Source organism: Leopardus geoffroyi, chromosome B3, assembly GCF_018350155.1.
Source record: "Leopardus geoffroyi isolate Oge1 chromosome B3, O.geoffroyi_Oge1_pat1.0, whole genome shotgun sequence".
Lineage (NCBI taxonomy): Eukaryota > Metazoa > Chordata > Mammalia > Carnivora > Felidae > Leopardus > Leopardus geoffroyi.
Window position 1 is genome coordinate 55,812,280 of NC_059337.1, and position 21,441 is coordinate 55,833,720.

The 21,441-nt window shown below is 37.5% G+C and overlaps 1 protein-coding gene across 3 annotated transcripts in view; it reads right to left on the reverse strand.

Annotated features, from left to right (window-relative positions):
- Window positions 1-19,289, reverse strand: part of SLC12A1 (solute carrier family 12 member 1) — a 104,731-nt gene extending 85,442 nt beyond the window's left edge. For 2 of the 3 annotated variants that reach the window (XM_045449817.1, XM_045449816.1), the window contains exons 1-4: window positions 19,180-19,289; window positions 17,425-18,047; window positions 4,874-5,008; window positions 4,643-4,718 (exon numbers count right to left, since the gene is read on the reverse strand). In XM_045449817.1, coding sequence (XP_045305773.1) covers window positions 4,643-4,718; window positions 4,874-5,008; window positions 17,425-17,844 — 631 coding nt within the window. In that variant the 5' untranslated portion in view covers window positions 17,845-18,047; window positions 19,180-19,289. Of the gene's footprint in view, window positions 1-4,642; window positions 4,719-4,873; window positions 5,009-17,424; window positions 18,048-19,099; window positions 19,153-19,179 lie in introns of those variants that run through there. The other variant, XM_045449818.1, reaches the window with a different exon arrangement.
- Window positions 19,290-21,441: the final 2,152 nt, after the last annotated feature.

The following is a 21,441-nucleotide window of genomic DNA, read 5'->3' on the forward strand; positions in this document are numbered from 1 at the left end:
TTTATCTGGCAGATAAGTAAAGTGGAAAGAATCAAACTGAACTATGTTCACATATTGGCTTTGTGACCTCTGGCAAGTTACTTATTTTCTGAGCCAAAAATGGCAATGAGATTAGAAAGAATACATGTGTAAAAGTGGCTAGCAGAGCACATAGAACACAGTACGCGATCAGTGGCACTGCTTTTTGATTGTGTCCACGATAGTTATAATAGCTGTTGCTTACTGAAAGCCCACTATCTATCCAACTATGGGTCAAGTAGAATGAAAAATGCAAGGAACAAATAAAATGAAATGAAAAAAGCTGCCCTCAAGGATCTTATGGTGCAGAAGGTCAATGATTACAAGAGGGAGAAAGTGATAAACCAGAATTCAGAGAAAGGCAAGGCTGCTTTCAGCTTCAGGAAGCACACAGTCAAGAGGATACTGAAGGGTAGCAGAATATGCTATCTCCAAATGTACCACTTTAGCATAAAGTATATTTTTAGCTAACGGCGACAGAAAAAAAGCAGCTACCTTCCCATATTTGTCTGAAAACAAGGCATAAATTTGTAAAGGTGTCTCTACTTTCCTCTATACCAGGAAGGACAGAAGTTAATCATCAGAGGTAATTCTAGACCCTTACTGGCTGGAGTAGTGCCAGAAGAACCTACATTAACAGCCTTGACTTAATTTCCATGAGTTCCCTCATGTATCTGCCTTCCCACAATCTGCCATCCTAGAAACTCAGTCCTTTTCCTTTGTCTTGTCACTTCTCTAAGAATACATTGTTCTTTGTTAAGATGTTATGTTAAGCCAGGGGCCCCAGGGTCGTTCGGTCGGTTAAGCGTCCGACTTCAGCTCAGGTCATGATCTCATGGTTTGTGTGTTGGAACCCCATGTTGGGCTCTGTGTGGACTGCTCAGAGCCTGGAACCTGCTTTGGATTCTGTGTTTCCCTTACTCTGCACCACCACTCCCTCAGCCCCCACTCACACTGTCTCTGTCTCCGCCTCTCTCTCAAATATAAACATTTAAAAAGTATTTTTAAAAAGATGGTATGCAAGCCCAAGTTCTAACCACTCTGTTGAGTTACTCATTGCTGAGTCTTCTCATGTGGACACATGATGCACATGTTATTATAAATTTCTGATTGTTATTCTCTTGTTAGGTTGCCTCTTGCCACTGTTAATAAAGAAGTTTAGGGTCACAGGCACTGAAATCACCCTGGTTCTAGTGAGAATGTTCTTGCCTACATATGCTCCCCTACATAAAATGGATGCTTCATAATTGTTGTTGGCAAGCTGTCTTGTTCCAGGGATAATCAGAACAGTAGTCATCTGAGAAAGGCTGTGATGTCTCTGGCCATGCCCTGGGAAAAGGGGAAGTGGAAGGAAATGAAGGACAGACATAAATGGAAACAAGGTATTGGAGGTTGCCTCTCTTGATGGTCCCAGCTGTATCCTGGCTCTAAAAGAAGTCTCTAGGCTATTTTACAGTTTGAAGTACAGTAGGAGGAGGCTAACTATAGGCATGAGATACAAACTTGGACCATATGGCTTTGGCCCCTACAGACTCTTAAAGCTTGGAGTTGCAAGAAATAGTTGCACTAAATTCTTTGAATCTATTGCAGGGATCCTTTGGTACATATTACCTCTACATCACCATGTGGCCTGTTCTTTGCACCTCTACAAGTAATTTCTTCTTATCTTCTGCACACGATTTTGCTTTTGCTTTTGTTTTGAAGACATTTGATACCAAATGTTTAGCTCACCCCAGCAACTGTACAGAACTAAATAGTTTGTATTTCAGGACATGAAACCTACTTTGACTATTATTTTCATACCCTTATTTTCCCTTTGCTTCTATTTTCCCAACAATTCTTATTTATTCTTTTGCACTGTATATATTTCTGTAAACCATTTGAAATCCTAGAACAAAGTTTTATACACTTAAACAGCAACATATTTGCTTTTCTCTCCCAATCAAACAAAAAAATCCCAGGGTAAAAGGCAGGTTAGAGAACGTTCAGTTCATAGTTTTCTCAAAGTGTGGTCCTTAAACCACCTATTTCAGGAAATACCTGAAGTGTTTATTAAAAATGCCCAGACCTGTTGGGATGAGCACTGGGTGTTATATGGAAACCAATTTGGCAATAAATGTCATATAAAAAAATGCCCAGACATACTAAGTTGGAATCTTTCAAAGTGAATCCCAGGATTCTGTGGTTTTGGAACCTAACTTCCCAGGTAATTCCTATACACCCCACAGTCTGAAGACTATCGCACTACCCTAGCCTATCTCAAGTTGTGTCTGTCTAGACAGCACAGTTATTTAGCTTTATCTTCAAAGAATTGATTGGGAAACAGTGAATCCAGGTCCTTAATTTTCAGATGAGAAAATGAAACTCATGGAATGACTTGCTTTAGGTCATACCTCTTTCACTCCCTTCTTCCATGCCTAATGTTTAAATGTATTAGAAACCATCTTGCCCCAGCCTAAGTCCCCTAGACAGAGAACGATTTTATGACATTTTGGGCTTATTCTACCATTTGCTTTTGGGGAAAAGACAGCCGAAACTCTTGGCCCTAGAATGGTTACCCAAGGGCTGTAGCTACTGTTACTCTTGGCTCCAGCTTCTTTCTGACTTTGTTCCTAGGGTCTCCTCTTGAAAGGATCTTCCCTAAACGATCCCAAATCAAGGAGAAACTACTTGTATTTGCTTCTTTTCTTACCCAATAAAGGGAATCTAAATGGGACCCAGAAGGTGACTTAATCAACTCATTTAGCTTTAAGTTCACAGCAAAGGCCAGTAAAACTGAGTAAGGGTGGTAATAAGTTTCTATGACTCACTAAAGTCTACTTTCTGAGAACTAAAACAACAACAACAAACAAACCTTCATTCAAAGGAAAACCCACTAGACACCCATTTAAAGTAGGATATGACTACTTAAAGGAAAGGTCCTTATTAAAACAACACTGATGTCTGAAAGTATAATACACAGTTTAGCAGAAGATAGGGTTCTTCGTGTTTTACACTTTTGCAGTAAGCATGAAACTGGATTGACTGTAAAGAGTAATGTAAGATCTGATTAAGGTTCAGGTTATCGCTTAACACATGGATGTTAAATAAGTTGCGTTAGAAAGAATTACTCTTGCCCTTGGCTACACTCACACCTCCAAACAAAGTAATGCTGCTTGATGATCTCAATAAGTTACTAAACTGCCCTTAAAAAACTAATTTTGCATGAAACCCTGGGGCAAACACTTGGCAATATTAAGATGCAGATTTTCCATGGAACAGCATCTACTTATTTTGGACCCTGCGGCTATAAGCATTCATTTGATATGCATCATAAAGCTGGCAAGCAGCCCTTTGTCAGGAACCCAGCACTTGCCAAACATGAAACATGGAAAAACTATGGGAACTGGTTCCAGTGTTTCAATTTACAGCTCAGCCCTTTCTTTTTTCGAGTTAGCCTTCCAGTCTGCCTTGAGGAGCGAAGGCGATAAATAATGACTGAGTAACTTTGAACGTGAATTGGGATACGTTCTGGAGTAGTATCTAAAAGCACATCTGAATCTCTATGTTCTTGACACTAATGATTTATAGGTCTTCTCCAAAAGTGGATTTGTAATACATTTTCCATACATAAAGTAGAACGTCACTAATTTTTATCACATTAAATCAGGAACTTTGGTAAAATTTAAGGAAATTTTTCATATAAATTATATCTATATACTCTTGATTAAAAAAAAAAAGATTTGCCACAGGAAATCGTGTTTTAAGTAAAATATAATCTTCAAAAATGTAAAAGAATCACTCAAAATAATCTCAACATCATGCATTTTCCATTAGAAAAATTAGTAGTAGGGGCACCTGCGTGGCTCAGTCGGTTAAGCGTCCGACTTCAGCTCAGGTCATGATCTTGAGTTCATGAGTTTGAGCCCCACGTTGGGCTCTGTGCTGACAGCCCAGAGCCTGGATGGAGCCTGCTTCAGATTCTGTGTCTCCCTCTCTCTCTCTGCCTCTATCTCCCTCTCTCTCTCTCTCTCTCAAAAATATATAAAAACATTTTAAAAATTAAAAAAAAGAAAAATTAGTAGTAGTTACACATGTTATCTCAATCATTTCATCTATCACGTTGAAGCCTCTGTCCGGCATATTTTATTAATCTTTGTTTTCTTACCACTGCTACCTGAAAGTAACACAATTATTTTCTTTGGCAAATGTTCAACAATTCAGCATTTCTATTAGTCAGGTCGCATTGTTCCCACTTTTCCCACAAGCTGTTGTTGTTGAGTGAAATTTTGCCAATAAGCATAAGGGGTATGCACAAATGTCAGTATGTCCCAAACTATGAATAGTACTGTTTAAAATATATGTGTCCCTACAGATCTGTACACCTAAAACTTTAAGAACAAATAGAAATATTAAATTGAGCATTTATCTGGTTGGTAAACTGGAAAATTCCAGTCTCCCAGAAGTTAACGCTACACTTTCCTCTCTGACAAACATGGTCAAAGAGGCAAAGTAAAAGAGCTCAAGTGCAGATTATTTCTGTGACCTCCATCTCACATTCAGCATTAATGGTGAAAACAAGTTGCTTATTGAGCTTATAATTGACACTGAAAATGGTATACGGGGCATGGGAAAACATGCTTACCGATTCCAGCTTCTCCAACAATCCAAGACAGGCGAATGAAGAGCATGACACCCCAGATATTCAGCATGCATCTTACCTGTGGGCCGAAGGAGCATTGAAAGGGATATGAGAAGTGATAGTGGGGCAAAACCCAGCCATGTCCGTAACTCTGTTGTCCAGGATTTGCTAACATTTAGTCCACTAGGACACGGAACAAACAGATTTCATTTGGAAACATAGGAGCTTTCTCACCAGCACACCTTTCACCCATCCAAACTTCACAACGCCAGCTTTATCCTCCTCTTCCTTGTTTTCAACTTCTTCATCTCCAGGCATTCCATCTCCGTTAGCAACCCTGTCAGCTGAACCTGGTGCCACTGCTACGTTCTGTATTTATACAGGTAGCAAAAAAACACACAATATTTGGTCAACAGAAGTCTCCAGAAAACTTTCAAAGGCAAACCAAAATAATTGACATGAAATTTTGGACACACCAAATTCTAGCATGCACATAAGGTAAGTATTTTCTTGCCCTGGGAGCTGATGGATTCATTTTGTAAGAGATTTCAGGCGCAGCAAAGCTGCAAAGGATCTTGGGCAGTCCTACGGGTGAGAATATTACCTTAGGGGAAAATGGTTAGATTTAGGTAAGTTTAGAATACAAAAAGAACAAACAAAAGAAAAAGAAACAAAGGCAGCCTGAAAGTCTATCAGAAGTGAAAGAGGGTCTTTGAGATAATGGTAGGAGGTTAATGTCATTGATGCAGGCTAACTGGACTTCTTTCTATTAACCTCCCTGGGCTTCATCTTATTCACCTAAAATAATGATAACAAAACTTCTCTAAACATGTCACAGTATCTTTCAGAAGACTGAATGAAAGAACACATAAAAGCATTTTCTTTTGTAAATTTATGTATTTGGTTTTTTTGTTTTAACTTATTTTATAGAGAGAGAGCGAGAGAGAGAGTTAATGAACAGGGGAGAAGGACAGAGAGAGAGAGAGAGAGAGAGAGAGAGAGAGAGATCTGAAGCAGGCTCCACACTCAGCCAGGAGCCTGACACAGGGATCCATCCCAACAACCCTGAGATCATGACCTGAGTTGAAATCAAGAGTCGGACACTCATCTGACTGCGTCACTCAGGCGCCCCTATACGCATTTTCTTTAAAAACAGGAAGAAAAGGGTTAAAGTTCTAAAAATATTTAAAGGCACTGTTTGGCTACAAGGATGCTATTCCTGTAGAGGAAGTTTCTTTCAGATTCGATATGCCTTTGCCTGAGAATTGCTGGATGTGCTGGTAGCATTGTACAAAGGGTAAGAAATCTTATGACTGACTACTAGAAAGGTAAGCTGAGTACAAATAAGAAGTAAGTAGTATAAAAAATGTCAAAAGCTTATTTAGTGTTTTTTTGTGTGTGATCCAATTTTGAAAAATAGCTTCCTTGTCAGTAAGGATAGTCTCTGAATTCTACTGGGGAAAGAAATAGCCCTGTTTCTCTCAAGTGGAAAACACTCTAACTTCTCTTTTAGATATGACCTTGAATAATTTCAGATATACCCACTTAATTTAGCCTATCTGGCACCTACTTGATTCTAATGGTTAGACTATATACCCCACTGAGTTCCCGAAAAGCAATCTTTTCCAGTAAGGGGTTGAAACCATTGGGGGAGTCTCTTAGATTCAGCATTTAACTACCATTATTAAAGAACAACTTTGGGGGCGCCTGGGTGGCTCAGTCGGTTAAGCGTCCGACTTCGGCTCAGGTCATGATCTCACAGTTCGTGAGTTCAAGCCCTGTGTCGGGCTCTGTGCTGACAGCTCAGAGCCTGGAGCCTGCTTCCCATTCTGTGTCTCCCTCTCTCTCTCTGCCCCTTCCCTGCTCATGCTGTGTCTCTCTCTGTCTCAAAAATAAATAAACATTAAAAAAAAAAAAAAAGAACAACTTTGTTCTATTTAAGTGGCCTAAATTAGTTTAAGGCTGGGATGATGTGTCCCCCTATTACTAACTGAGATGTCTCAGACAAGGACAATTTTTTTCCCCTCTAAAATGAGACTGGCATGAAATAAATACTCAGTGTTTACTATTAAGGACTTTATTTGAGGGCAATCAAAGTTTTTGTCCTTGCCATGTTTAAGAGTTATTGCTTCTTTGGGCTTTGGTGTATCATTAGCATACCCACTATAATCTGACTCTAATTTGGGCTGTTTACTCCAAGAGACTTTGACTTCTTGTCTTCTTTTTCTTCCATGTTCTTCTACTTCTCTATGTCACTAAGAATTTCTTCCGAGTTTGTTCTCCCACAAGATTTTTTTTCATGATACTAGTGGACATTTGGGTAACCGATGCAATACAATGTGGTAAGTCATTGTATATTAACTACAGGATGTGGGTTACTTCTCCTAGATGCCAACAAAGACCCTACTATACAGCAGGTCATCAATAAACATTACTGAATCCATAAAGTAGGCTTGGAGGCCACCTGATCTCTACCACTTCAGAGAAGATGACCTCATTTCTTAACCATTCCTGCCTCCTATTTCCTTTCTCTTCCATCCCTATTGAGGATTTCATTTTTCATTGTTTTCTCTGTGTAACCCACATTAAAGAAGGGAGAAGAAGAGAATGAATCTCAAGTCAGATCATCTTACTATTTTCCAACAGCATTGCAGGGGAGGGGTAAAACTGAATCACAAAGGAAGCCGAAATTAATAGTTAAAATTTAGTTTTGAATTACCCGAGGAATATCTTAATCTTCAGCATCCTCTGTCCCTACTTGCACAGATAATTGAAATCTGACATCATATATTCATATTAAAGTAAAATATGGGTAAACAAAGTCTACAGAAATTGAGGCTGAACTAGCAGGGCAGAAACTGGTTATCTATACCAGCTAGAAATGCAAGTCATGGATGTAATTCAAAAATTTCCAGTAGCTCATTTTAAACATAAAAGGAAATTAGCGAAATAACTTGGGTTCAGATTTGAACCTTAAATTTTAAAAATATACCTAACTTTTGTACAATATCATATTTCTAATCTTTGCAATGTAATATTCATTAGCTATGGTGGCAACCCACCTTGTAGGAGGAACCTGGATCATGGACTGCTTTAATATGTTTTACTTAATAGATCTATATCAAATATTATCATTTCAACATATAATCAATATAAAAACAGTGATGAGACATTTTAATTCCTTTTTTTTTTTAACACTATGTCTTTGAAATCTGGTGTGCAGTTTACAGTGATACCACATCTCAATTTGTTTTTTAAAGAATTTTTTTTTTCAACGTTTATTTATTTTTGGGACAGAGAGAGACAGAGCATGAACGGGGGAGGGGTAGAGAGAGAGGGAGACACAGAATCGGAAACAGGCTCCAGGCTCTGAGCCATCAGCCCAGAGCCTGACGCGGGGCTCAAACTCACGGACCGCGAGATCGTGACCTGGCTGAAGTCGGACGCTTAACCGACTGCGCCACCCAGGCGCCCCACCACATCTCAATTTGTACTAGCACGTTTCAAGTGCTCAATAGCCACGTGTGGCTGGGGCTATTATATTGGAGCACACATGTCTATACATTGCAGTCAATTACAGATGGATGGAACATTTGAGGTTTTTCTCCAGGCAGTTAAAAATCCTATTTTTTCTCTGAACGGATTCTACACTCATAAGGCAGCTGCGTGGTTCAAATGTAACTTTAACTTTCCGTAACTAGAAAATCAATGAAAGCAGAGAATTGAGGAATGTGATAAAATGCCCAGGAATGTTGAAGAGATTATTTGGTTAAGAAATTCATTTATTTGATTTGATTTGAGAAAAACTTTTAAAATTGACAGTATTCTAGTTAATGAAGATCTCACAGCCAGACCATCAGCAGCTACTCATTCAGGGAGAAGGCAATTTCCTTTTCCTCGGTTAATTGGGGATCCCATGAGACAGAGCCTTAGTCACTTGCTTTTTAAAGGCAGTCTTGGGAATAAAACCTATGTTTTCTGATCAATCCTGTATTTGAGGGTTTGGTCCAGGAAATTGCTTTGCTCCCAGCTGAACTCCAGTGGTAACTGTGACCCTTACATCTGGATTAATGAGAATACCAATGACTGTAAAAAACATCTTAAAAAATTGGTGAAAGGATGAATAAGATATTTAAAATTTCCCCTTATATGGACATTTCTATCTGATGGATGCCCTTCTGGGCACAGTTTAATGGTTCTTCAATTTATCACTAGGACATACACTATGAAGCAAAAGGAATATTCTATGAGGGCTTGTCAGGGAAATCATCATATATGAAAGTTAGTAGGGAAATAATTTTCTAAAGCTATTCAAAAATAGAGTCAATGTAGGGCATTCAACTATTTCTTAGGTGAATGTGTTCAACCTGCTAGAGTTTCCACGTTTTCAATGTATTTATGCCATTGAAAGGAAAAAAACCTTTAAATGTATATTTCTTGCCCTGACTATAAAGCCCTGATAATACATTTATAAGTACAGAATCTATTTCCATTGCTTACTCGCTTACAGGAGCTTAAAACTCACTGCACCATATAAACTTGGAGGCTTGGAATCTAGTTTCAGCCATGCAATTAATTCAGGGTGTGTCCCCCGGCAAGTCACTTAACCTTTCCTGGATATTGCCAAGGAGGATAAATCCAATGAATTTTCTGAAAATCTTACTTTGAAGTAATTTACTCGAAGGCAAAATCATTTTTCTATGTTTGTCATCTTCCTCTTCTAACATGGCAAAGCAAAACTTGGTTTCACTCTTAATAAATGCCTCCTTTGTGAGCCTATACAGCAATTACAAAGTCAACTTATCATCAAAGTACTGAAAAGACTTTTAGTTGAGGGTTATGGGCACTTAATGGCTGTGAGCTATAACCAGTGGCTGACAGACTCCTGGCTGGTGCATTTTCTTGGGACCAAAGTCTCAAAGAATAGAAGTTTTATGATTGTTCCCTGAAACCAGTTTTTTTCCTCATACTTTGAATTAATTTGTTTGTTCATACTCCATCACCATAAATGATGACCCACCAGCTTTCGTAAACGCATTTTAAACTGCATAGCTTTAGGGAATGATTATAAATTTACCAAAAGTTTTACCTGTGCATTAAGTATTCAGAGAAAGTAAAATAAAGTTCATTAGGAAGAAAGAAAGAAAGAAAGAAAGCAATTAAGCAAGCAAGATACTTCTCCTCTCCAGTATTGATAAACTAGTAAAGCTTCAATCACATGCAGTTTAAGGGGTAAATTCCTAATGAGTTTTGCTAGATGATAAAAGATTATTTTATTTAATATGAAATGCGTGATTTTTTCAGACCCCAGAAAAATTACAAATGCATTTCTAGCTATCATCAAAGAAGAAAAAAATAAGTGTATTTATTCTTTCAATTCTAACTAGAGGGGCACCTGGGTGGCTCAGTTAGTTAAGCGTCCAACTTCGTCTCAGGTCATGATCTCATGGTTTGTGAGTTCAAGCCCTTCATCCAGCTTGCTGCTGTCAGCATACAGCTGTCCTTAGATCCTCTGTCTCCCTCTCTCTCTCTGCCCCTTTCTGGCTTGTGAGCATGCTTTCTCTCTCTCTTTCTCTCTCTCTCTCTCTCTCAAAAATAAGTAAACATTTTAAAAATTGTTAAATAAACTATAACTAGATGATATTTGCCACTATACATGTTTTTAGGTTTTCAATCTCAGGATGGTAGAATTTTAGCCCATCCTAGAGAAACAACTCCATAAATATTTAGGACTATATGATCCCCTCCCAGTTGTTTTAAACTTTCTTTTATTATTGAAATATTTAAATATATGCCATAGTAGGGAGAATAAATAGATCTCATGTGCCTACCACTGAACTTCAACAGTTATGAACATATGGCCAGTACTATTCCACTTAAACCTCTCACACCCCTGCCACTGGATTATTTTAAAACCAATCCCAGCAAGGATCAGAGAATTTTTAGGGTTCATTTCAGCATGAAAAACATGATTTAAAAAAAATTTTTTTTAATGTATATTTTTGAGAGAGAGACAGTGTGTGAATGTGGAGGCCAGAGAGGGAGAGGGAGACACAGAATGTGAAGCAGGCTCCAGGCTCTGAGTTGTCAGCACAGAGCCCGACTTGGGGCTCAAACTCACAAACAGCAAGATCATGACCTGAGCTGAAGTGAGACGCTTAACTGACTGAGCCACCTAAGCACCCCGAAAAACACAATTCTAATCACATTCCTATATTTTACTAATCAATGTTATTATGTTTGTACATTACAAGCCCTTTGTGATAAATGGGAATATTTTAAATTATGAAAGTGAGAGGTTTCTTGTTTTAAAAGTTGCTATAAACCATGCCTGTAAATCACTACTAATGGTTACAATTTATTATAGTATTTTTACTGTACCTGAAAACATATAGCTCACACAAAAATTAACTTATATTTTTGATAACTTAGGCCTAAAGGTAGCTATGTGTGTAATAAGCAGTGTAAGAAAGCAAAATCAAGGGGTGCCTGCGTGGCTTAGTCAGTTGAGTGTCCAACTCTTGATTGGGGCTCAGGTCATGATCCCAGGGTCATGGTATAAAGCGCAGTGTTGAGCTCCGTGCTGAGCATGAGCCTGCTTAGGATTCTCTCTCTCCCTCTTCCCCTCTCCCCCATCACACTCTTGTTCTCTCTCTCAAGAAAAAATTAAAAAAAAAAAAAAAAGAAAGTCAAAAGATTCTTAATATTTTCCACATATACACGGGAACTGTTAGTCTATTCACCACCTATCACTGAACTAAAAACTAAAACTTCTGATAAGTATTAAAATGAGTCTTTAGTTGCAGGTTTTCACTCCAGCAAATATTTTAGGGGTGACCACTAATCCTCCTTCAAGGCACTTATTGCCTCCATTTTTATGTCTACTTAATTGGGCTTGGTGATATTTCTAATTTGGGATAGCCCCAAGTTGAATGCTAAAGTTCCAAATTTGAACTTTAAAACATTTTAGAAAATACTATTTCCCAGAGAATGCATTTGTAAACCTTTGTTTGTCTATTTAAAGAAGATAAACATTTATACATTGGTTTATGTACTTTAATGTTTGTTAACCTAATTACATGTCCTTTATTTCTACCCATAACAAAGTCATTTGACATGTAAAATAAATCCTGGAGACTAGAGATCAAATCTCTTTAACTCACTTTATACAGCATCTTGTATATAAAAGGCTAATAAATGCTTTTGATGATGACAACGAAAATGATTGAGACCTACAATTAATTCTGTAGGAGAAAGAGAGAGAAAAAAAAATTCTGTAGGAGAAAGCAACATGATCTTTTGGCACAGTCCCCAAAACAAGAAAGGAATCGAATCTCCTGTTCTGCCCATCAGGGCTGAGCTGCAATTTCTTCTTTGTGCCTGAGTTCCACTTCCTTCTGTAGCTGTCAAAATGAACTGAGGCAAAGTGAAATGGGAGAGTAGGCTGAGGATGGAAAGTAGCAATAAAGAGCATGGACTCTGGGGGCACCTCGGTGACTCAGTGGGTTAAGCACCCAATCTCAGCTCAGGTCATGATCTTGAGGTTTGTGAGTTTGAGCCCCATGTTAGGTCTCTGCTGTCAGTGTGGAGCCTGCTTCAGATCCTCTGTCCTCTCTGCCCCTCTCCTGCCTGTGCTCTCTCTCTCAAAAATAACAAACATCAAAAAAAAAAAAAAAAAAAAAAAAAGCATGGACTCTGGAGTCATGCAGACATGGGTTCAATTTATTAGACACATGACTTTTGTTTCTTGACCTTGGAAGTTTTTTGACTTAGGTTTTTGTTTTCTCTTATAAAAGATCCATAGGATTTTACAAAAACTTTAGAATCTATAAAATAGCAATAATAATAGTACCTACCTTGAAGGTGTGTTATAAAAATTGAATGAGAATTTGCCAAGTGTGAGCACCTTGTCTGATAACAAAAAATTCTCGGGGCCCCTGGGTGGCTCAGTCGGTTGGGCGTCCGACTTTGGCCCAGGTCATGATCTCACAGTTTGTGGGTTTGAGCCCCCGCGTCTGTGCTGACAGCTCGGAACCTGGAGCTGCTTTGAATTCTCTGTATCTCCCTCTCTCTCTCTGCCCCTCCCCTGCTCACACCCTGTCTCTCTCTCTCTCTCTCAAAAATAAATAAACATTAAAAAAAATTCTCCATAGAAAGTTTGCTTTTGCATGAGTGTATGTAATCCTTTCTATTCACAAATTACTTTTCCTAATGCTTTTTATTCACAGATTACTTTTTGTCGCTAATAGCCTAATGACCCAAGTGTGAAGTCGTTCCATTGTTTTTGTTTTGAAACATTCTCTAAATGGTTGGTTTCCTTAAAAATAATATTGCTATCTTAATATTTGTGGTATTTTATTCTTTGTATAGACAGTTTATTTCAATGACATCAGAACACTGACTTTGATAGAAAGGCTATATACTTTCCTGATTCTTATATAATTATATTTTTCTGAAATGCTAACAACAATGGTGGTTAGTAAGACTGAAAAGGAGTTCCATTTTGGTTAGCCCTGTAGTTAGGAATTGTGCATATAAAGGTGGCCACAGATTTGCAACAATGTGGATGGAACAAGAGTATATTATGCTAAGTGAAATAAGTCAGTCAGAGAAAGACAAATGTCATATAATTTCACTCATGTGGAATTTAAGAAATAAATGAACATGGGGAAGGGAAAGAAAAAGAAAATAAGACAAAAACAGAGAGGGAGGCAAACCATAAGAGACTTTAAATATGGAGAACAAATTGAGGGTTGCTGGAGTGGAGGTGGGTGGGGGGATTGGCTAAATGGATGATGGGTATTAAGGAAGGCACTTGTGGGGATGAGCACTGGGTATTGCATGTAAGTGGTGAATCACCGAATTCTACTCCTGAAGCCAATACTATATGTTAACTAACAACACTATATGTTAACTAACTTGAATTTAAATAAAAAAAAAGTAGAAATGAAAGATAAAACCATGATCACTTAATAAAGTAGTTTAGTAATCAAAAAAAAAAAAAAGGTGGCCACAGGATTATGCTGGACAGTAAAAGTACAATTAATTTTACAAAGTAAAAATACTGGATTAATCTTTACCAGATATCTAATAATCATTATATTTTTTATATGGAAAGAACTCCAATGTGCATTGTTTAGTGAAAACAGTAGAATGCACGACAATGTGTAAAATGTTTCAATATGTGTTTGAAAAAAATACAGACGGAAAATTAGATGAGCTAGAGATACTTATAGATATATATGTATGTTTGTATAGGCATAGAACATTTCTGGGAGGATTTATAAGAAACTGACAGTAATGATTGTCTTGGAGAGAAAAACCGAAGATCTATATTAGATAAGAGACATTTCAAGATATACTTTTCAGTACTTCTTAAATATTTTATTAGTGTATATTTTACTTTTTGAGTAAAAATCAGTGAATACAAAAATTGCCATCATCATTATCAACAATGATTTGTTCAGTTTCTACCCATTGTAGAAGGCAACATGCTAGACTTTATATGCATGTAAACTAGTATTCACAAACATCCTACAGTATCAGTTGAAGTTATGTAGCTCATATAATATTGCAGAGAAGGTAAAGGACGGAGCCATTTTTTTCTGCTTCTAACTAGGGTTTTTGGAAATCTATAATTCATAGCCATCTGTATAGGCATTTAGCTCTTTACTACAGAGAAAATAAAAGGATTTTTTCAACTATGATCTCAAATCATTGGGATTACAAATTTTGTCAATATGTATCATTCCTAGAGTTTCAGTGAAGGTAGAGACTTAAAATAACGTCTTTCAAACCTATTTTTTTATTTCAACTATTAGGACAACCTTGACATATAATTTTTTTTCTGACTTGGAAGTTATAGCCAGGATTCTGCAAAAAATCCAACTGGTTTCTGTCTAAATATGTTGTCACTTAATGTAAATATACAATTCTTTTATGGCTTTTTAAAGCATTATACTCGGGTACAAAAAAAATATATCACCAAACTTGTACTATGTCAATTGCTTTCCACTTTTAAATTGTTTGAGTAAACATTATCATTTATAATTTTTTGCATACAAAATTGGTGATGTGTCTGAGTATTATTATGTAATATTTGTTCTATTGATCATTTCTAGTTGTGATTTGGGAAACTACCATAAAAATGTCAAGGGCCACAGGGAGGTAACAGCATAGCTCATTACACTATAGGTCTTCATCTTTCATGGGAGGGAGGGTAAGCAGGAGGAAAAAGAATCAAATTCACTAACAAAGAAGAAAGGGATGAATTGACCAAGTCTCAGATTGTTCATGTCTGGTACCAAAGGATAGCACAGAGGTAGATCATATGGAGAGGTGGACTGGGCCCTACAAGTTTAGAGACACTAGTATATAGATTCATGGTTGCATTAGAATTCTGCTCCCAATTTGGCTATGTGGATACTTCTGTGGGATTTAATGATGAAGTGTCTTGATAACTGAGGGTCAAATTCATAAAAAGAGTAACTTATTACTATACTCATTCAGAATGATTATTCAGGGCATTGAGCCTGAACCTAATTTTTAAACTATTTAATTTGCTATTTCTTTGTATCTGAGAAAAAAGAGCTTTATGTCAAAGTTAAGTCTTTGTGTCATTTTCAAAAAGAATATGATATCCCAAACAGCTATGAAAACTGTCAAATGCAGCTATTGCATTTCGACTACGGTTGTTCAGATTGGCTTTTGAACAACCAACCATTCCCGGAGATTTTTTCTCCCCTTATGTAAAGATTTACATAAGCTGTGGCTTTAGGAATTGTAAATAAGCTCTGTTTCTCTCTCTAGAACATTAGTCCAAAGAACAATGTGAGTTTACTCCATTTCCTTATTAATGGAAATAGACTTTTATTTTGTTTTCTTGCAAACTGGGGGACAAATATGAGAATATTTAAATTTTGATGATGCTAATTTTACTAAGGATGAGCTTTAAGACTTATCATGTGGAATGAGGTGGAGTATGGTGGGAGAGAATTTCAGATCTTTTTTTAAATTTTTTTTTTTAACATTTATTTATTTTTGAAACAGAGAGAGACAGAGCATGAACGGGGGAGGGGCAGAGAGAGAGGGAGACACAGAATCGGAAACAGGCTCCAGGTTCTGAGCCATCAGCCCAGAGCCTGACGCGGGGCTCGAACTCACGGACCGCGAGATCGTGACCTGGCTGAAGTCGGACGCTTAACTGACTGCGCCACCCAGGCGCCCCAAGAATTTCAGATCTTTTTAAAGAGAACTTTGGCTCATTTTACTTCTTCAGAATAAATTGAAATCCCTTTATAATGCCCTAAGTTTCTTTTTCTGTGTTTTTTGAAAACTCCTTGTGCCCTCTTCTCGCAACCAACTTTTCCCTCTTTTCCTTCTCCCCCTTCTCTCTTCTTTCCACTTTCCCACACAAAGCAAAGTGATACCTGGGTCTGATCTCTGGAGCTTCAAATCAACCCCCTTCTCAAAATTTTAATGGGGGCCGCCATTTTTTTCTGACATTGTCACACTGCTAACTTCTTTTGATCAAAGCACCGAATATCCTAGATAAAGTCTAAATCTTCTATCTGTAAAGAAACCAGCCATTCAGCAGACTGTTGCAAATACAGTACATGGGACAAGTAAAGCCTGGTGAGGAGAAAGGACAAGGGTACAGCATTCAGAGCATGGGCTCCGCTCAGGAAGTCACTCAGCCTCTGGTGGTAGGATGCAGAGTCAGGGACCCCGAGCAGCCAAGGAGAATACATTTTAGAGATGGGTTTCCTTGTGGAAAGAAGAATGAACAGAAACTAAAGGGAAAACTTCACCCTTATTAGCATCTTCCGTGAGAGCAATATTCCTAGACTCCCTAGCGTGGGTAACCATTTGATAAAATCAATGTTGAATGAATGGATATGAAAGGAATTGTTCCAATCAATTTTTTCTTTTACCTCAAAACCTGGGCAAAAGTAAACTACATTTGGATATGTGACAGCTAATTATTCTTTTTAGCAAGTAATTACATCCATAAAGAATGATATTCATTCCAAAATGTGTTCCAGAAGAGCAGGAAGATAAAGTGCATCAATATATTTTAGAGCAAGTTATAGAAGAAGAAATCTATGAAGTTTATCAATGATTTGCTACATGATTAGAAAAAAATGCTACCTCCTGCTTCTAGCAGATTTGGGAACCCATTATTGATTTTCATTAAATAATGAAAAGCTTAGCCATTTCTGTACTTAAATTTAATTCAGTTACTTTTATATGCTTTAAGAGCATTCAGGAGCCTCAGGCAAAGTTTTGAAGAGGAAGGTATAAAATGCTTTATCTTATAAGTCTTGGGTTTCTCTTTAAAGAATATAAAATACCCATGTGCTCTAAAGGCTGACACTACAGTATTAACTACAGTAAGCTCCAGTGATGATTTTTCGTTTTTTTTGTTTTTTTTCCCCTCTTACAACTGTTGCAGAGGCATTCATACTAAGGTGAAATTAGCTTAGTATCTGGTTTGGAATGTTTAACCAAGTGTGCACTGAGTACACTGTAAGTTTAAAGAAAATATAATGCACTGCCTCACTTTCAGAGCTAATTCTTTAGTTCTCGGTGCTCAGTAAATATTTGTGAAACACTCCGTGTATTGTCTAGTTATTGGGAACGAGGGACAGCTGTGTAAGGAAGGAGGGTGGTTTGGAATAGACTTCTCCACAAGACACTCTGACATTCATAGCATGATTAAAGAGCAGGAGATCACCTGAAGGAATAAAGGGAGGGAGGATACTTGCCTGTGCCCTGAAGCTTACCTTTGCAAGTTGCTCGTGAATCTCAAGCAGGCTGGGTCGGTTGACCTTCGGCCCGCTGATGCTACCAGTATTGCGATAGTACTCAATCTTGGGAACAGCATCCACGGTGTTGTGGCCAAAGGTTTGTAGGTAGTATGTGTTTGTGTGAGAATCATAAGCATGAAAACTGGCATCTGTTTTAGCGGTTTCTCCATTTTGGAGGAAATTGTCATAGCACTCCTGATTTCCAGGCCTAAAGCTGATTCTGAATCTGTTCTGGGTTTCATCTCCAAAAGAGGTTTCCTCATAATGTGGAGGATCGGTGTTATTATCCACAGCCGCGCTGCTCTCGTGGCTCTCATTTATGACATTAACTTGAAAGCGATTGCTATTACTGGGCGCTGAATCCAGAAATACATTGGAAGAGTTGTTCAGTGACATCTTCCAAAATGGATTTTTTTTTTTTTTTGGACTAAGCTGTCTACTTTATGGTTGTTTAAAAAAAAATCTATGTATTTCCTCCTCAAAATAAACTTTAATGTGTTTACATTAGGGAGCTCCTGGCCTTTGTTCTAGAAGGACTCAATAAATAGATTCTTGATGTATTGTTTCTCTCCTATACATCCTTTGAATGTTCTTCAAAGCTGCCATTGAAAAAGAAAATTAAACTTGTTTCAAGTAATATAAATACATTTAAGTAGGCATAGGGGTATGAGGGCAGAGTTTTCTGTTACAAAACATATAATATCTTAAATTCATTCCGTTAAAAATTACCTGTCCGGGAACTCTAGTCACCTGAGCAATTAAATCCCATAATAAATAACTAGGGACCTGCTTCAGCGAACAGAATTTTCAATGGAGTCATTAAAATATTATCTATGTTTGTAGCATTTGTTTGGACTCAGTGCAGTTGGATTTAATATGATTTTAGAAAAGATATAACTCTACCAGTGAGTACAGTAAGAGATGATGAGAATATTCTCAGTCTGAAACACAGTTCATTGACAGTACTAAATGTTGAAACTGCAAAGTATTTTTTATAGACATGAATTCATACTATCTAATAATGATGATTATATTCCATGATGATTATAAAATTTAAAAATATTTTTAACTTCTAAAAAATACATGCTTGTTAATTTTTAAAAATAAATCCTATGAAGATGATAGCTTTGTAAATTCATGGATCTTTTACTAGCCTCTCATCTGCTCATACATTTATGTTTTGCAAATACTATCATGGAATCTTTAAAAATATATGGGTATTCAGTGTAACAAAATAAATCTCAGTCCTTAATAAAGCTGTACGCTATATTTAGGTAAGATAATCATGCCCTGTTAATTCTCTTTAATGAAATAGTCTCAAATTCATTGAGAAGCTTTTAATTTGACTGAGAGGCAGACTACATAATCACTTCTTTTACCATCCATGATATGAGCCATCTTAGAACATTCTTTAGTGAGATTAATAGTTCTTTATTGATAACTTAAATTTTGGCTTTTTAGAAAAGCAGACAAATGCAAACAAAACCGTGCCTGTCTCCTGAAGTTACTAGGCTATTTCTTTGAATTAAAAAAAATATCTTAACTTCAACTTGCAAAGAACATTTTTTGGGGCGAAACTATAAGTGAGGCTGTTATCTCTTTAGTTTTTATAGACCATCCCATGTCTCTTCATAGTCCTTGACATCCTCACCTTTACTCCATTCCTCAGAATCTACTTTATGACATAATATTAAGTGTGATTTTTACCCCATCCAGAAATGTTTAACTTACCATCAGAAGAAACCTTCTTCTCAGGAAGCTTTATCTGTTTCAACACCACCCAGGCATATATGGGGCACCTAACTTTCACTCCAAAACCTTGGGCTTCTTATTGGTTAGAACCTTCCTTGAAAGAGGTGACTGAGCAGTGATTGGCCTGGAATAATACCGTGGGCCCTGCCCAGTCATTAGCCCTGAGGAACCTTAAGTACTTCATCAACTAGTAACCAGTAGTAAATCATTAATTCATTTAGACAGAAAGTCACATTAAGTTTCTTTAGTTCATAAGGGAAGTTGGATTGCTCAACAGTAATAATCCACCAAAATATAATCAGTGCTTCAGCTGTTTGGGGCTAAATAAATTCAATCCCATTGTCTTCACGATTCCTGGTGGCCTCCTATTATTTAACATGTACAGCAAAATCTAGGCCTCCAGAGATAATTTCTATACTTGGTAACTAGAAAATGGTATTTGAGATTATTTTCTTTTTTATAGTAGATATTAGCTGAATTCTTCTCTGCATGGGAAGTGAGCGGATTGAATGTAGAATCGGTGATTTATTGAAAATATTTCTACCTAGTGGAAAAACTGAAGCAGGAATGAAACCGTGGGTAAGGTTCCCAGTGGCGTTGCTAAATGACCTTTTTGTCTCTACCTGGCAAAACATTTATATCAAACCCGTTTTTTTAGTGTTGTTGAGAGACAGGTTTTGCTCAAATCTGTGAGGTGGTGATTATTAAGACAGCACAAACAATTCCTCCACACAGGTCCTTTCACTGGTTTTCAATCAGATTGATTGAATGAATCCACCTTGTGTTTTATAAGAAACTACCCAAGTGATTTCCACCTGCCTGAGCAGCACCGTTGTGGCAAAACACAGTGGTTAGGAGCAAGACTCTGAAGTCAGTATACTCAATTTGCATCCCAGCTGCGCCACTTCGTAGCTGCGTGAGCTTTGGCGAATTACTCAGTCTTTCCGAGCCTTAACTTTCTCATCTGTAAAATGCTATTGTGGATAATAATATTATCTACCTTGTTGTAAAGTTACTGTGAAGATCAAATGAGTTAATTTGTGTATAGGATTTAGATCAGCACTGGTTTGTACTTAGCACTTGCTTTTACTATGTTGGAAATATTTACAATTGACTGCTGACTTTTACTTAGTCATATCCAAGATTCCAAAGTGAATTGTTAGAGATTGGGATAGGTACTATGCCTATTAAAGTAGGAGGAAAGTTAAGTTGGTGAACAGATGCTGGATTGTAGAAAAGGGTCTGGAGATACCTAAGTAAAACTCCATAGACGCTCTTAGGTAAATGTCATGCTAACCAGCCAGGCTAATGCCAGAGGCTGTTTCAAAAATAGAGACAGAATTACAACTATGTACCACTAACTCATTCTGCTCTTAAGTACAAGGCATTTATCTGTTCGACAAAAGGTTCTGACTCCCCACACAGAAGGCATGGGAATTATGCCTTTCAGATTCAGATTCATTTCAGATTCATCTAGGTGTTGCTATTATTCAGAACAGCTAAGACGGGGCTGGTACTCAAAACAAGTCCTATTCCCTGGTCCTGGTGGGAAGCTTTGAATTCGCTTGCAGTTATCTCTGCCACCTCTAGTCCCCTTTTCCTTCAACCATTCCCTCAGCTCCATCCCTCTTTCAGGAGCCCACCTATTTATTCCTTAACCTTTTCCTCTGCCAAAGACTGTGCATGCATCTGATAGTGGTCAATTTTGCTTTTTCCTTTCTGTCTGCCTGTCTGACTGCAGTGTTGTGTGAATTAATTTTAGTCTCGGTCTTACATCAACCAGACATTTTTGTTCTAAGCCTTTTATCTTAACCATGAAATGAAAGTCTTTGTTCTCTATTAAGGGGATTCAGATGTTCTGGAGCAGATGGGAGATGGTTTGGGGGATATGGATGAAATTACAACATCCATAAGCCAACTTTGAAAGGTAAACTCAATTTAGGCCTTTCAGACATAGGAGTAAGGTAATAGGAGGAAACTGTCTGGAGGTATGCTCCTCTATTTTTTCTCTTGTCTTCCATCATGGGGCTCTAGGAAAGGGGAAACTAGAGGATGATATGACTATGACATTGGACTCTCCTAGAAGACTTAGCATTTCATGAAGTTTCCATGATGTATCCATACTATGGCCATACTTCATATTTTTTATATTGTTTCTGGCTCTGAAAATACAGACACTGACCACTCTTTCCCCACCCCACCCCCCCAAAAGTCTAAGGTGAACAATAGATCATGAATAAA